The 17,694-nt window shown below is 44.9% G+C and overlaps 1 protein-coding gene across 1 annotated transcript in view; it reads right to left on the reverse strand.

The window, feature by feature from the left end:
• Rbm20 (RNA binding motif protein 20) overlaps positions 1-14,924 on the reverse strand; it is a 183,777-nt gene extending 168,853 nt beyond the window's left edge. Inside the window, exon 1 of the mRNA XM_041662056.1 lies at positions 14,645-14,924. Coding sequence (XP_041517990.1) covers positions 14,645-14,811 — 167 coding nt within the window. The 5' untranslated portion in view covers positions 14,812-14,924. The remainder of the gene's footprint in view (positions 1-14,644) is intronic.
• Between the last annotated feature and the right edge of the window lie 2,770 nt (positions 14,925-17,694).

A 17,694-nucleotide genomic window follows, 5' to 3' on the forward strand; every position in this document is an offset into this window, starting at 1 on the left:
GGATAGTGCTGAGAGTTGCACAACACCATGAATGTTCCTGATGCCACTTTAAGATAGTTAAAGGGTAAATGTTATCGCTATGGTTTGGGTATGGTTTGCTCTTCATGGCTTCATGTGCTGGGCACTTGGTCATTCAGGATGTGCGGCAGTTTTGGTGTGAAGCCCTTACAGGCGGGGCTTAGCAGAAGGTATTTAGGTCACTGGGGGTCGTTCCCCCAAAGGAGTTAATTAAGTTCTCAGAGACCTCAAGAACAAGTTTTTAGGAATCAAGGACCCTCCCTGCATTCACCATCTTCCGCAGGCTGCTCTTTTCCTTCCCACATCTCCTCTATGTGGCAAAGCAGCCAAGGAGGCCCTCACCTGAAGCCAGACTCACATGGCCTCTAGAGCATGGACTTTCTACCTCTAGAGCTAAATAAAACTGTTATCTTCATAAAGCATGTGTCTCCACTTGTTTTGTGATAGAAACGGAAGACAGACAAACACAAAGGAACTATCCCAAATCCCAAAGGAAATAGTTTTGATAAGTAAAAGAGGGTGTGGCCATCAAAGTATATATATATATATATATGTGTGTGTGTGTGTGTGTGTGTGTGTGTACATATATCCTTTTATTCTACATAAAATTCTAGGAAAATACAAGCTAATCTAAAATATAAACTGAATTAGTGGTTTCAGGAGGAAGGATAAATTATAAGGCATCAGGAAGAAACTGCCAAGGATAGTAAGTGTGTTTATCCTCATCTTGGCCGTTTGAACTTGGCAGCCGAGGATGAATGCTTTATGTGCAGTTTAATATACTTCCATCATTGCCCCCCTAGAACTGAGGGATAATGTCTAAAGTTTTACAAATTGTCCTTGCACCTACAAATCATGGAATTTTTTTTTTTTTTGGTTTTTTTCGAGACAGGGTTTCTCTGTGGTTTTGGAGCCTGTCCTGGAACTAGCTCTTGTAGACCAGGCTGGTCTCAAACTCACAGAGATCCGCCTGCCTCTGCCTCCCGAGTACTGGGATTAAAGGCGTGCCCCACCACCAGCCGGCTAAATCGTGGAATTTTTTAAAGTTCTGCTTGAAAGGAAAAAGTGGCTGCTTCTGTGGCCTTTTCTTAAACCTTTCTGCATGCCTCTGTCTGCCTTACAGATTCTACTGGCTGTTCCTTCTCTGCCTGCGGTCTCTTAAGGCTGGAGAACACCTGCAATCATGTCTGCAAAGACTGTCAAGAAGCTCATCTGGCAGAGGCGCCCAGGGCCATGTGCCAGGTTTCAAGTCAGGAATTCCTTTTGCTATTAATAGGAGTCCAAGACACTTTGATCATTGCTGAATCCTGGTTTTCTGAATTGGTTCAAAACTGGTCTGGTAGAACTTGGCATATGCTCGCTTTACAAATCAAACTATCATATCTGTTATTATCTTAGCACATGCTGGGAGGATTAGGAGTGTGTACATTCCCTCTACAGGCATCAAAGTCAGGTCTTGCCTGACATGCAGAGCAAACAGAATAATCAGGCCACTGCATGGCGGTGGCACACGCCTGTAATCCCAGCACTCTGAAGGCAGAGGCAGGCAGATCTCAGCGATTTTGAGGCCAACCTGGTCTACAGAGTGAGTTCCAGGACAGCCAGGACTGCTGCACAGAGAAACTCTGTCTAGAAAAACGCCAAGCTTGGGTTTGCTCAGTGCATTTAAACTGAGATGCAGACTCTACCTTACACCAAAGGGTAGAGCCTACAAAAAGAAAACAGAAATCGGAAAGAAAAAGAAAGCTTTAATCTGAATCACTGTTTGTCTCAGATTAAATCTGACCTACTTGCAAGTTTATTTCAGCCATATTTTTCTAATATTTTTCTATAAATTATTTTGAAGATTTTTTAGAGATACATATTTTTTATAAATTCTTTTGAAGTTTTTTTTGGTTGTTTTTGGGGGGTACAGGGTCATGTAAAGTTGCACAAGATTCTCCATTCTAAGCTACGCTCCACCAGTAAATACTACTTTCTTAGCTCTCCCCTGAGTATTCCTATATAAAACTGTGACTCGGTTTCCTTATCTGTAAAATGGGGTGAATAACAGCATTTATTTTCCAGGATTATTGTTGGACTTAAAACACATCCAGTACTTAGAGAAGAAGCTGGCCTGCAGGAAGCGCCCTGTGAGAGTGTTTCCGCTTCCTTTACTGCTGCTGTCCCCTTCCACAGAGGAGAACACTGAGGTTCAGGGCCAGTGGTGGCCATGCTGAACACAGAACACACAGGCACACTCCCGGTTCTTTTCACTACTCCCTACCACATCCCCTCCCATTCGCGGTTTGTGTATGAAAAGAAGCATTCCAAACCAGAACAGGCAAAAATAGACTGTAACTTAAATCTGAGAGACCTGAACGGAGTGGTGCCCAGCCAGCCCCTGACTCAGCCAGGGCAGGGCAAGTCACCAGCCCTTTTTAAAGTCACCTTCATATAGTTATTTACAGAAAGGGGCTAAGAGGAAGGCAGGGGGAGTTGCCATGGGTCTGGGTGGCAAAGTGAGATGCTCATTCACAGAGACGAGAGAAGGGGATAAAAGGGAAGGGGAAATGAAAGAGAAAGAGAAAGAAATGTTTACCACACAGAGCCAAGACCTCCAAGAAGATACCGAAAAACACATTTTATAACCTAATGAAAATCATACTAGTGGCTGCCATTGGCACCAAACCTTGGATGAGTATCGCAAAGCTGCCCTGGTTGGCTACTGAGACAGACAGCTCAGCAGGCAAAGGCACCTACTGCCAGGCCTGGCAACCCAAGTTTCATCCCCAGAACCCACATGGTGGAAAAAGAGAATCAAGTCCAGCAAGCTGACCCCTGACTTCCACATACGTATATAGACACACATATTCAATCACAAAATCAGCCAATCAATCAATCAATAAAAAAGCTTCCTTGTGGGAAGTAAGACCTAAGAAGTCAGACCTAAAACACCCAGGGCTCACGGCAGCACCTATGTTCTGTGAGTCTGAAATCATATCTTCCAAGCCATCTGATTTAGTCTGGGTCCAAGCTCACTTATTCTAAAAGGAATACTTACTTATCTTTCTAATTCCACATATTTCACAGGCAGAATTTCTTCAAAATCTGGTCAAATTAGAAGATAAAACCAGGGCTGGAGGGATATCTCTAAAGTTCAGAACACATACGGCTTTTGCGGAGGACCCAGGTTTGGTTCCCAGCACACGTCAGGCTGCTCACAACCACCCAAAACTCCAGCTACAGGGAATACAACACCCTCTTCTGGACCCCAAAGGAACCTATACTTTCAGATACACATATATACACAAATAAATAAACAGCATAACAAACTTTTTTTAAAATAACAAAACCACTAAAAGGTGTTGGAAACAGGATATCTACAGGACCTCATGGAATCGTCTCATAGGTACTTGTCAGATAAAAAGGGAAAGTCCCTAGTGGTCGTCACCAAGATGACAACAAACTTGGCTGAGCACCAATCACTTGTAGCGCACCTTTGCCGAAAGGCCTACCTCAACGCTAGACATGAAGCCAGAGTGATATCCAGGTCATAGTCCAAGAAAGAAATGGGTCGCCTTGGCACATAGCATACATAAATGCATTTGTAAACCCAATGGAGGAGGGGTTCTAAGCCAGCTATAAGACAATTTTCTGAACATTTTCTGAACCTGGAGATGTAGCTCAATAATAGATCATCTGCTTAGCATGTACTAGGTCTTGGATTCAATCTCCAGCAACATGTGCACACACACTTATGTACACACACTCACACTCACACACACTCAAATACTCAGACACACGATGTATTTTTTTAGAAAGAAATATTTTATGAGACTAATTTCCTTAGATATGCTAATACGATTATGCGAGTGCTTTCATGTTTCAAGGGGGATGAAAGGAGAAAGAAACACATAAGAGCAAACAAGAACACAAACGTTCCCTCCAAAAGCAAACTACACTATAGCACACTCAAATGCATGTCTTTGTTAAAGCAAATTTGCAGCAGAGAGAGAGATGGGGTGCCCCAAATGACAACAGGCATTCTTCCTGCCCCTGTGGAAGGGAGAAGTAAAATGTGTGTTGCTCAGTTTTTTAAAAATATTTTTATAGCCGGGTGGTGGTGGCGCACGCCTTTTAATCCCAGCACTCGGGAGGCAGAGGCAGGCGGATCTCTGTGAGTTCGAGACCAGCCTGGTCTATAAGAGCTAGTTCCAGGACAGGCTCCAAAACCACAGAGAAACCCTGTCTCGAAAAACCAAATATATATATATATATATATATATATATATATATATATATATATGGTTTATTTAACTTTATTTTATGTGCATTGGTGTGAAGGTGTCAGATCCCCTGCAACTGGATCTTCAGACAGTTGTGAGCTGCCATGTGGGTGCTAAGAATTGAACCAGGGTCCTCTGGAAGAGCAGTCAGTGCTCTTAACCACCAAGCCATCTCTCCAGCCTGTTGCTCACTTTAAATGAAAATATTAACTATTTTTTGATACATTATAGAGTCCCTTGTTGTGGGATCTCCTTTGGCCAATAGCCTTTAAGATACCAGCCCACTTTGGATGTGGTCTCATGTCCTATAAATGTAGATGAAAAGCATTCATGCCTACTTTTTTCTGCTGGATCTGCTTTCAGCTCCCAGCACATGCAGAGGACTATGGATAGCTACCCTTACTGTGAGTTTATCCCCAAATAAATAAGCCTTTGCTATATTCCATTCCAGGCTATTGTGGGACTCTTCGGTACAAATTGGCACCCAATGTGGGGCAATCTGATGTTGAAATAAAGGACCTGAGAACTGAGACCTTAATTTTCCCCTCTGGGGAAAAAAGACTCATTACAAAGAGTGACTGAAACCCCTCTCCAGAGATGAGGAGGGTAGCGTAAAGGTTTTTCTGCTGCTCACAGACTGGAATAGTTACTTAATAGTTACAATGAAGTTGGACTATCACCCATCATAGAAACCTTTTCTTGTCCTTTGATTAGAACAGATTTGAGAAAATTGTGATTTGACAAATTGTGTGTTTATTGTTAATTTCCACACTAGAATTATGATATTGACCATTAATATTTGGAATGACTTTAGTTCATGATAAGGTGTTATGATTAGAAAAAGATTAAGACTTGTCTAAGAGAAGATTGACATTGCCGATGAGTTCTTGGACTTACAGATAAAGTTAGATTTTGATACAGCTGAAAACTAGACCAATTCAAAGGGGCATTCCCCCCACCGGTGATCATGTACCCCTTTAATTAGGAGATACTGAAGTCATAGGAGCATGTATATCACAAAGCATTATCTGCTTGCGCATGATTATCTTGTTGCTCTTAAACTCTTTTGACAAAAAAAAAAATTGGCTCAAAGGCACAAAGCACCTACCTAGAGGAGGTGTCTCCCTTAACCCTTCGATTACAGAGGTGATCAGTCAGAGACAGATATGATCCTTCCTGCCCCAGGCACCTAAGACATGGACATGTATGACTGGTAAGTCTGGAAAATGGAAAAGTGTGCACCTAAGGCAGACATAATCATCTCTCCTGTAGCAGAAGCTTAGGCTCTATTAAAATTAATAAAAAGGGAGGAATATTGTGGAGGACCAAAAATGTGAGTCTATTTCCACCTTGTCTGAAGGTCAGAGAGCTGTGGCTTGTTCAGAGTTGTTGATAACAGTGTGGCACACGTCTTGACGTAGGGTGTGGTCACTCTGTCTTTTTGACAGTAAGATGGCCCATATAGGTAGATCCTCTCCACCCTGACCAATGGTCAGGATATTCAAGCATACTTACACTCCTTCTTTTGAAATAGGAGGTTTGACCTTGGGAGTGACTGCCTTCAGGATACTTGGTCTAGGGTGGAGTCATTGCCTAAACAACAGAATGTTTTTTCTCGTGGATTAATTGCTTGACAGCTCAAAGTTCTGAAGCAAGTAACTGTTCTAGTTGTCCTCTGTGTCATGTTAAAGCAGACTTTTGCCTTCTTCCCCCTGTTGTATTGGGGTATAAAAGTGTATGGAAAATTAAATGCGGTGATTTCAGTATCCACTGTAACTCCCTCCCAGTACTATCCTATGTTTCTGCTTTATTATTTTTACCCATACCTTCATACTCTTTACTTATTTTTCTAATCCCATGCCCCCACCCTGGTAAGTGACATACTTGTTGAACATGGTCCCCAACAGTCTCTCTTTACAGCCTAGCCTGAAGAGTGCTCCTGGGTATGAAAGGTATCCAGAAATTTGGGTTTCACTAGCAAGGACCTGGAATGAAGCAACATTGAAGCAAGTGGAGGAGAAAATGCAAGGTCTGGCTTCTGCTTGGCAGGAAGGCAAACACGAGATGCCCTGGAGAGACCCCACCTCACCATACACAGGAAATCTAGACTCAGTGAGGAGATAACACACCAAGAACTCTGCTCTTCTCAGTCAGGTGGGAGGGAGTAACAGCTGAGAGTCGTCAAATAAAGATTAAATCACAAATGGCTTTCATTTCTCTTTCCTTCACGACAGTAACAGAAAGATATCCTCACAAAAGACACAATGAATATAGAGTTAGGGATCTGCACCCTGTGTGACCACTGCCTCACTGTGTGGCCTTACATAATTCAATGAACTTCCCTTCTGTTTTTAAGGGGGCATCATTACAGTGTGTTTCCTAATTGCAATAGAATACACTCGCTGAAGAAGAAAGAAAGGAAATGGGAAAAAGGAAAAGAAAAACTGCAATTGCCGTGTCAAGAGCCAGAGCCACTGCTGCCATCTTTCCGTATGCACTTGAGATTTTTCTCAGCCTTGTCTGCACTGACCCACTTGACCCACAATATGTGTTTGTTTGTTTGTTTGTTTGTTTGTTTGTTTTTGAGACAGTGCAGCCCTGGCTGCCCTGGAACTCACTATATAGATCAAGCTAGCCTCAAACTCATAGATCCTCCTGCCTCTGCCTCTTGAATGCTGGGATTAAAAGTGCACACCAGCATGCTCCTCTAGTTAATAATATATGGAACTCACTTTATATTAATAAATGCAAGATAATACTTTCATTCTGTTGTTTTATAAATTATATATATATGTATATATATTTTTAATGAAATTTATGTAAAAAAACATAATTTATGTTCCCAAATAAGAAATATTTGGGCAGTTTTCCAGTTTTTTCTCTTCTCAGCAATAATATTTTTGCTCATTCTATGCATGCACATAAACTATATATACCAAGATTTTGTTTGTTTGGTTAGGTTTTTTTTTTTTTTTTTTTTGAGACAGGGTCTCACTACACAGACCTGACTACGTAGACCAAGCTGGCCCTGAACTCACAGAGATCCACCTACTTCTGTCTGCCTCCTAAATGCTGGGATTAAAGGCATGCGCCACCACGTCCAGCTTTTTCAACACCCTTTTCAAGCAAGGCTAAAGCTTGTCTTCTCAGACGGGGGAGACAGCTTAGCCAGCAAAGTGCTCGCCGCTAAAGCTTGAGGACTTAGTCCGGACTGCCAGTTCCTGTATATAACAGAGGCAGAACACACATCTGTAATCACAGCACTTGGAGCCAGGGTCCAGAGAGCTAGTCTAGCAGACAGCACTTTCAGCTCCACGTTCAGTGAGAGATGGCATAGCAAAACTAAGGTCGGAGAGACGGAAGGAAACACCTGACGTTGACCTCAGGCCTCCACATAGTGGGCTCCCAAGCGTACACCCCACACACACCCCCACACACCCTTCCAAACATTAAAGTTTCTACATAGCTCTGCCTCTTCTAGCTGATGGAAGACATGACTCTGGCTGAGGCACCCATGTCCCTTCTGAGACTCTGGGAACATTTCTCTGGTCTGTGGTTAGTGAGGTCACATGAAAACCTGGGGATAATCATAATTTTGAGATAATCATAACCTCTACAAGATGGTCAATAGTTTTATCAGGTCAAGTGCTGCCTGGGTCTGGGCAGCCTTGAAGCCGACTGACTGCACATCCCCACTGAGCGTTGAGACTCAGTCCTCTCCTCTGCCCTTGAGTTCACATCGGTACCAGGAAAACCAATGCCATTGCTAAACATAGTCCAACCTGCCTGTGTGAAACACCTCCAGTTCAGACAAAGTGTGAGCCCCTGGACCCCACCGCCCCAAAGCTCAAGGATTCACTTTAATTTGTAACCTGCATTTTAAAGATTAAAGACAGCAGCTTTTAACCTCCTCCTTTCCACTAACATTGGCATTCTTCTGACTTTCAAGAACATCACTGATGCAAATGTTTCTGTAAATGCAGAGGAAAGGATCTCTCCCCGTGGCTGTTGTTTGTCTCACAGAGTATGTGCCCATGCCCACAGCTAAACCTTAACCAAAGTGGACGAACTCCTTGTCAGATGCGGGACTGGAAGGGAATCTGCATTAATAATGATCTCTCAGCAATGTTTTCTGCTGAATCTGGTCCGGACAGAGCTGTCCTTCTTCTCTGATCCCCAGAGAGGCTGCCTTAGGAAGGTTAATTGGCTTCTCCTGGTCACCTACTCCCGGGTCAGTGTTTTTCTTCCTCTCTGACCTTTGACAGAAACCCAATAGTTAATTTGAGCAAAAATACTCATTTTATACTCAATGGTGTCAGGTTGATCCCAAGTCAATTATCTGCTTAGTGCTAAACTAAAAATAAAATAACCCCTCCTAAAAAAGAGAAATTTAAAGAAAAAATACAGAGGGAGAGAGAGAGAGAGAGAGAGAGAGAGAGAGAGAGAGAGACCCCACACACACACACACACACACACACATGCATATTTTCTATTCCAAACACTGGAGGTCAGGCTCAAAAGTGGGTCTCATGAGCCGGGATATGGTGATACATGCTTAGAATCTCAGCACTCAGGAGGTAGAAGCCAGAGTGTCAGGACTTCGAGGCCAGCCTTGGCTATAGAGTAAGTTCCGAGGGTAGCCTAAGTGACATAGTGTCTTATTTGTTTGTTTGTTTGTTTAAAAAGGCTGAGTTAACTCAGGAAATTCAGGACCATTCTGCAGAGAAGGCACAATGCTGAAAAGCATTTGTACTGTCTAGGTAGCCTTGAGGAGAATCTTCTCAGAAAGTGGCAACTGAGAGCTGACGGGTTAAATGTGATCCCGAGAAAGCAAGTGCAAAAAAAAAAAAAAAAAAAAAAAAAAAGTCAGAAGCAAATAGTCCTGGTACATCCTTAAGGCAAATACCCACATTAAAGAGGGGAAAGTGGCGTGAAAGCGGTCTTGATGGAATAACGACACCCCCGAACACATGCATGACCCCCAGCTTTGGTGTCTGAACATATGGAAAGATTTATTCTGCAAACTGAGCTGTGAGTTATTAACGCGTCCTTATGCAAGGCGCCTCGCTGCTCCCTTCTTACCCATAAAGCACATTTAGCATCAGTATGTGCCAACACCCCGCAGGTCTGCTGTCGGCAAGATGGAAACACGCCTTGTAAACCATCAGGGGACCTCTCTAGTAAAATCCAGCAGTAGCTGTGGCAGTTGGGGAAGGCTTTATGTATTAGGTATTTGTGAAGTATCTGAAACACAGGAAGAAACCGTGTGTGGAGGGGGTGTCCTTCTCTTCAACCACCTCCTCGGATGGCAGGGGGTGACGGCAGCCTCCAAACTAGCCATGTTGAAGACTGAAACTCCCCTAGCACCCCAGTTGGGTGAAATGTAAAAAAAAAATGACCACCCACTGAGTCAGTCCAGTAGGCTGGAAATCCAGTGTGCATTCCAGATTCAAAAATGTGCTTCTTAATTAAAATCAGGAAGTCCCTGCCGGTGACAGGTGGGAACAGGCCACATGAAGCATGGGGCATATTTGGTACCCAGATCACCCCTGTTCGTTAGCTGGGGGAGGAGACGCCACATGCTGTTTCCAGCTGACTGCTCATTACCATCTTTGCTCTAATCCTGTATTGTAGATCATTTTACTTTCGGGAAAACTTCTCATCACTCAGATTCTTCCAGCAGCCTCATATACCCGAAATGGAGCCGTAGAAACTTTGTTAAAATCTACAAAATAACATCAGTCAGGCCATCCCCAACTAGATAAGCACGGGATGGGAAACAAAACCCCAGTTCTACAGTACCCCTTGCCTAGGGTCTGGCTTGCAGATTTCCCACACCACTGGCCCAGGCTTCTCCTAGCTTTAGCTTCCATAGTCAGGGTAGCCCCTTTTAATTTCTATCTCTTAATGACATCCAACGGATCACCAGCATTTTTGTGTATTTGTGTTATCAAAGCTTTAAATGTCAATTATATTGGTTTATTTGCTTGAGGATTGGCCATGTGGCCAGAGAAGAAGAATCCATTTAAAATACCATCAAGAACCTTACAGCCACAAGAAAAATAAATCAGGGGAGAGAGAGAGACTGGATAATGCAGGATCATTTGCCATGTTGGCTGAGAATCACAACCCTAGACTATTAGGGCAGATGAAGAGATTTTTAACCAGCCAGAGTTCACTTCCAATTGACAGAAGCCCCTGTTAAATCGTTTTATAAACTTCTAAAGTGATAAAAAATGATGAAGTTGATAGAAGAATAAAAGGCAAAAATCAAGTTTTCCTGCTCCCCCCCCCCCCAGCACGGGCATTTGAGCAGCCAGAGTGTGCCATATGTCCAGTCCTTCACCATGACTAATGGAAATCCTGCTGTTTCATGATGCTGATGTCTTAGGCAATTTGAGAAAAACTAAGAACTGCACAGTCCTCTGTGTTATCTAGAAGCACTTATGGGGGAAGGGGGGCTTTCCAGTAAAGTTTCATTTAAAAACAATCCCTTGAAGAGGCTGTCTGGAGAAGCAGGGACTCCAAGGCGCGAACTCAGCCTTTGCTCTCTCGCCCCCGCCTGGGCTGACTTAATCCTCACAGATGTTTTTCCTGCCAAATACTTGTCTTCCATGTAGTCTAAGACGGTGTTTAAAATTTCCAAAATTCCTTCTACAAGTGTATTGTGATTTCCCCTAGAAAATGAGCTCACACGGATGCTAGAAACTGCCACAGGTGTTTAGCAATTCCACCCTTTTTCCAGAAAAGGACCAAATATGTCCGAGGTTAATAACCCTTTCAAACAAATTCTTAATTTCTCCCCTGATTGTAGACAGAATTATCAGCATGTCCATCAAAGTGGATGGATATCACATAAGGTTACATATCATGTATCGCTAAATGTTACATGGAGCTCCCTTGAAATGGAGGCTATTATCTGCTATTGCAGAGGCTACTTGTAACGTTTTCTATTCTGAGTTCTTAGCCTTGGAGCACAGAGAACAGCAGACTAGCGCTAGGCAGACACTAAAGGGGAATTCAAGGCTGGACCCCGTATTCATAAAGCAACACTCCCAAGCTGGTGATGCTAACTATCAAATGCTAAACCAGTTGGTTTTTATTTCCTTGTGAAAGTGACCTGGAAAATAGAAAGTAGCTCTTCCATGGTCAGATACAAAGTCTGATGCCTCGCGTTAATAAGAAAATCTTGCAACAAGTCAAATAATTTAGGAAAACCGCCTTTGTGATTTACTTGATAAATGTGTGTGGTTGGTGTTTCTTTACACTTCAACGTAGCTCTCGCAATCCCATCTGTCCACTGGCATCCACATGTTACACAGTTGTAACTCTGTCCTTGCTCTGATAGAAGTTTAAAGATTTGTAATCTAAAATTTAAATGTCTGTTGTCCATCAATGTTTACAATGTCTTATAAATCAAAGATTATCTTCAATTTGAAAGCATGCTATTAAAATAAATTTTGGAAGTAAGCTAGCAACAAGCATCAACATTTGAGAATATAAATCCCGATAAAAAAAATTCACCAAAAATCACCGTTTTCTTCTGCTGACATGAAAAATAAATCCATGTCTTTTTTTTTTTAGTCTTCAAATTATTTTGATTTCCTAAAGTCATCCCAAAGTTTTTCTTAAGGTATTTTTATATTTTTGTTTTCCCGTGGGCTTACATAGTGCTTTTTGTAATACATCAGCAATTCCACATTGACCAACATGCAGGATTGACATTTAAAACAAGAATGTCCCCAGATCCTAGTTATGTGTGACTATAAACTGCCTGATAGATTGTAACGCTTCTCATGTCAGGGACAGAGAGGAACAACAAGTTTGGTTGTTACCCAACTAAAGTTAAGAACACACAATAAGAGAACCGCAAACACCTAGTTACAACAGAAGGCCTCCACAGAGGCACTGGGACGCAACCTCCCCAAAGTGGCCAGAGACTCCAGTAAAGCAAACAACCATAGAGCCTGTCATTCATCATTAGATCTCAAGTGTTGCTTTAGCTAAGTGGAGCTCTAAGACCCAACATAAAGCGTAAGAACACAACCTGTTTTCATCTCCGCGGTTTTACCAACGTGATTGGCCTCGTTCAAAATGAAAACCATTGCTAATCAACCAACGCAGACCTTAAAGGTGAAAAGATTCCCGTCATCCCTAAACGCCACGCAGCCTCAGGATTGTTGTCTCCCTCATCTTGGAAGAGAGCGGAACTTAGGGAAGACTTAATGACTTCACTGAACTAACTACAAAAGCTAAAAGATTCACTTAGTTCACAAATGCCTCCAAGTCCAAGGGCAGACAACTCATCTTGGTCCAAAGGCAGGCAATCCGCTACCTCTTCTCAAAGATGGTTGGTGCAGACAGCGCCCCAGAACAGCATAAAAATGGTTGCTCAGATTAAATTATGCCAACGTAGTTTCAAAATAGCCCGCTCGGGTTTCAGCGCACTGCAGACAGGCCTGCAAAGCTCACGGCGTGTGGCGCACGGTTCCAGCGGAATTTCTGTGGGCACAGAGGGACAGGCAAACCCCAAGTCATCCCTATAAAGAAAAGCTCTGAAATCTAAGAGCATGAACATCAAATCCCACGGGTACATCCGCCCGCCTTGGACCTTGTCCCTGAACACAGATCTGTCACCAGGGCATGGGTACTCCTGCAGGGCTCCATGCTGGCCTACAAGCAGAAGGGGCCATCTTTGAAAGGTTCCCTCTTGTCTTTCAAAAACAACATATTCCAGAGATAGCATTTTCCAAATGGGGGAATAAATGTATGATATACATTATCGACTACATGAAGGAACTACAGTATATGTTAAATCATCCATTTCTACATTTGGCTTTATTTTCTCTACCTGGTAATACTTCAAACAGGCATCTATGAAATTGTTTCCTCTCTTCCCCCCTTCCCGGGAATAAAAAGTTACAAGTTTTTATCTACTTCAAACTGAGGGGAAATGCAGGCTGATGTCAGCATACAAGTCACTGGCTCATGGAGAAAATTGTTTCAAATTCATAACCTATCAACTTGGAGGTTTTAGGAAGTAAACTTTAGATTTAAACAGTTTTTCTCTGTTGATTTATATTTATGTCGAGGACCGATGAGAAACTTGAAATAAAGAAAATCTTCAGTTCAAGAGTCACAGAAACTGCCAGTCCTCGTTAGGATTTGGTGAAACGCTTTGCAAAACAAGGGGGAAGAACAACGTTAGGAAATATTTTCACTTTGAGGAAAGTTACAGATTGCAGGCGACTGAAAATCATGTGAAATATCCAAGTTGAAGGTCTAAAGCTTTCTAAGCAAAACAGTACTTTAGGACCTGAGCAGCCGACAGATAGGGAACCATTTTGTCCTGAAACGTGACTCCACCGTTATTAATGGCAAACTTGGATTTTTGCTCTTTCTCTTATGTAACTAGGTTTTTACTCATTCATATTTGCCTCCATTTTCATTTCCACGTTTGTTGTTCCTCTTAGTGCATCACAGTGAGTTTACAACATAAGCAGAGCCAGTCTAAAAAACTTCGGCTCCCCATGTAGGCTTTCCTGAATTTACATGCGTTTAGTGCCGGCTTGTTTTGTGGAAGCACTCTTTCTTAAACCGTTTTTCAGGACTTTGTCACAGGCTGAAACCTTAAACAAAATAAAGAGCCTTCAAATAATCCAACATTCTAAGCCTCAAACTGTCAAAAACAAAACTTTTAAGGAATGGAGGAAACAGAACACCAGCGTCTTACTTTCACACTCGCCAGACAGACTAAGGGGTTTTCTGGAACCCCCTGACCACCCAGCCTATGGGTAGACGAGGAAAATTCTCAACCTAAATGACAAGGTTCGCCCTGTAACAAGTGGGGACCCTTCTGCGGTTGAGAACTCTTTGCAAGGGCCATGCCCTTAGGTAAAGCCAAGCACTCCGTTTACAGGCCTCCTCTCCCTTTTGCCCCAAAGTCTCTAGCTGTCTCCACTAAAGGTGGTTTTGTCCTCAGTGGCGACATCTCTCGCTAGGAGCGCACTCTCACGCTCGACATTCCAGTGGTCTCTAAGGACCAGAAGGATGAAAAATAGTCTCTAGGCCATTTTCTCCAACTTTGAGCTTATTTAGTTAAAAAGACCCCGTAACATTCCAAAGACAAGAAGAGGCATACAGAAAAACAAGAATTATTTTCCCCTGAAAAATTTACTGTCTTCTATTCAATTTCATCAGCAAGCCAAAATGACACCGACCCTGTCCAGAGGACCAACAACACTTCAAACTCAGAGGGGCGGGCAAAGTTTAGCAGGAAATGAAAAATGAAGCCACAAAAGGGGACCCCTGGGGTGTGTCCCAGGCATACCCAGGCCCCGCTCCCTTCTTCCTCTTACTTTTGGATGATCTGGGGCAGGCTGGCTTGAGGCTGCGGCGGTGGCGGTGGCGGCAGGGGCTGCATCCCTCGCTGGCCCTGGGGCGCGGGGGCCCCCTGAACACTAGGCACAACGCAGGCATCTCTGTCGGGTTGCTCCGGACCGCTGGGATCCGTGTCCTGGCTCATGGCTGCTGCGCAGTACCACGCGCCGCGACACCGGCCGGGGCTCGCAGCAAGAGAGCGGACGGGAGGGGCGGTACCGGAGCACAGGCGCTCCCTGGCCGGGGTCCTTGTGCCCAGTCCCCTTGTCCTTCTCGGTGGCGCGGGGAGGAGACGCGAGGGACGGGGAGGAGACAGTCCCCGCGGCGCCGCCTCCTCCTCCTCCCGCCGCTCCCGCTGGTGCGGCTACCGAGGGGGGTGGAGGACAGGGACAGGGGGCGTCTCCGGGCCCACGGGAGCCGAGGGGAGCCCAGGAACTGCAGCGCTCAGGGTGATCGAAACAGCTCCGCCTGGCCACCCGAAGCTCAGTGAGCTGGGACGCAGCTCAGCCGGCCAGTCACCGCGAACCCTCCGGGGTGGCCAGCCAGACGCTCCGCAGCGCGACACCCGCGTGAGAGGGTGACACGCCCGCCCGCTAGTCACCCTCCGCTCGTCCTGTCGCTTCTTCCGGAGCACACACCCTGACCGGCACCGGCTGAGCCCCGCGATCATCGCCAGCGCGAAGCGCTCCCCAGGCTTGACATCCATCTGCGCCTGGAGTACCGCCGGTGCCACTTGGAGGGACCCGACCCCGTCACATTCTTCCCTGGGTGGATGGGTGGGACAGCAATCTGGGGGGCTCAGATTATCAGACCTAGAAGTTCCAAGCTGTCGCTTCGGGGGTCCCAGAGGCAGCCGGTGAGGTTACAGTGGGTTCAGTTCTTTTTCTTTTTCACTTACTGAACCACCCCCGCCCCATGAGAACAAAAACAAAACCAGACAGACGTTTCATTCGTATTTATTGGCTCCGTCGAAATTTAAAGGATGAGAAGGACAAAGTTCACCAACTCTGCTCACTGCCCCGAGCCCGCCTGCGCCAGACACCCGTGTGTACCAGGGTCGCAGCTGTGCACACCCACAGAGTGAGGCTTTGAAGACAGGGCAGCTGCAGGCGCAGATTAACATGCGTGGAGGAAACACCTGGTCCAGCAGACCTAGTACCTGAGCAAAGGCCGGGGGTGTGGATGCCCCGGAGCTCCTTCTGGGCCGTGCGGTTCCCCGGTGTTCCAGACATGGATGCGGGCAGCCAAGCTCCTCCCCCGTGCTTCACAAGCCAGAGGGCATCGAGCTGTCCCCACGACCTTAAGTCCTGTCTACCCACTGCACACACCGGGAAACTGTAAAGATGGCTTCTTGCAAACCTGACAATTACTTGAATTCTCTGAAAGATGTTTTTTTTCCCCTCCCTCCTGGCTCTTCATCAATTTCCTACCTACCAGAAAACTGCCTACTTCTGCAGGGAGCTCTCTCTCTCTCTCTCTCTCTCTCTCTCTCTCTCTCTCTCTCTCTCTCTCATATAAACGTATATTCTCAATTACAATTAGTATTTGTCTTTTCTTCTTCTTTTTCGAGACAGGGTTTCTCTGTGCAACAGCCCTGGTTGTCCTGAAACTCAGCCTGGCCAGACCAGGCTGGCCTCGAACTCACAGAGATCCACCTGCCTCTTGTTCACCACCACTGCCTGGCGTCTAGTATTTGTATTCTTAAACATCATATTATTCACAATTCACACAGCTAAGGGAGGGAGGACCTCTCAAGTAAACATGACTTGCTTGCTGGTCCCTCTGACAAGCCAAGGGCACATTGTCTGAGGACATGAGCCCAGCAAGTCTCGTTCAGTTTTCTGTGGTTGGTTTCTTTCTCTGAACTCTTGACTGGGTTTCCAAACACTCCATCTTAACCCTCCCTGCTCCACACAACACACACACATTCCCTTGACCCTGGAGGGAAATTAACTAAAACTAACATTGCAGCTCTTCCTGAAATGAGAATGAATGAAGTCTTCCCAAACATTTTCACTGAAATGCCTGCAGGAGAATCCTCTAAAAACTCTGGAAGGGGGTTGCAGTCATGGAAACAGGCCTGCTTGTGGATGGAAAGGCGTCCTCTCTGAGGGTTAGCTAGCAAAAGCTAAGTAAACTAGGAGTTAGGAGACTCTGGTTCCAAGTTAGGGGGAGAGGAAGTGATGCTGTTTGTGGCATGGAGGAGGAGTTAGAGTCATGGCATTTTACAGGTGTGGTTGGTTCTACAGTCCAATCTTAGCTGACTTGAACGAGGTATTTTTAAAAACTCAGGAAAGTGAGCGAGTGGAAGCCACACTAGTGCTGTTATTAAGGATTTAATAATGTGGAATTTTATGGACTCCTCCCTAGGGGAACAAGTGGAGAGAGATGGGGGAGGGGTTGAATAAGTGCAGACCCTGGCAACAGAGCAAAGGGACATTGAACACTCACTGGAATTTTCTTGCTTCTTTTCTGTGAGTTGGGGGAGAAGGGAACATGATCTACAGGCATTTTTCCCCAGAAATCCTATTTTCATGATTATAGCCTAATATTTGCCATTTATAATGCAGAGCAGAAGCTAGGGGACAGCTGCTGAGGAAGGAACCATAAGTTAACTGAGCCAGATCCCCCGAGAGAGATGCCTGGGATGATAAGGAACAAGCATTTCTATTTTCCGAGTCAAACTTCAAACACACTAGACAGTCGGAGGATGAGTTTACTTTTCCTCACTTTTTGTCCAGAAGTAACAACAACAACAACAAAAGTTAATTATCTAGAATCCTAATGATACCCCCCCACACACACCACCCCCTAAGAGTGTGCTTCCCGGTGAGTAACTGAGAAAGGCTGAGTCATCCTCTTCACAGTGGGGGGTGTGACTGCAAGGGAGGGCTGGCGGCAGCCCTTTGCTCCCCTCTGCAGAGGCAGCCTGCCCCTCCTCGGCCCACCAAGATCAGGCAGTGGCACTTTTGTTGTGCGTGGACATTTAACAGGAGATAGCTGTGACGTGCTGTCCTTGCTGCCTTCC

The sequence above is a fragment of the Microtus oregoni genome, unplaced genomic scaffold, assembly GCF_018167655.1.
Source record: "Microtus oregoni isolate MIOR12 unplaced genomic scaffold, Mior012 000012F_ref0000307, whole genome shotgun sequence".
NCBI lineage: Eukaryota > Metazoa > Chordata > Mammalia > Rodentia > Cricetidae > Microtus > Microtus oregoni.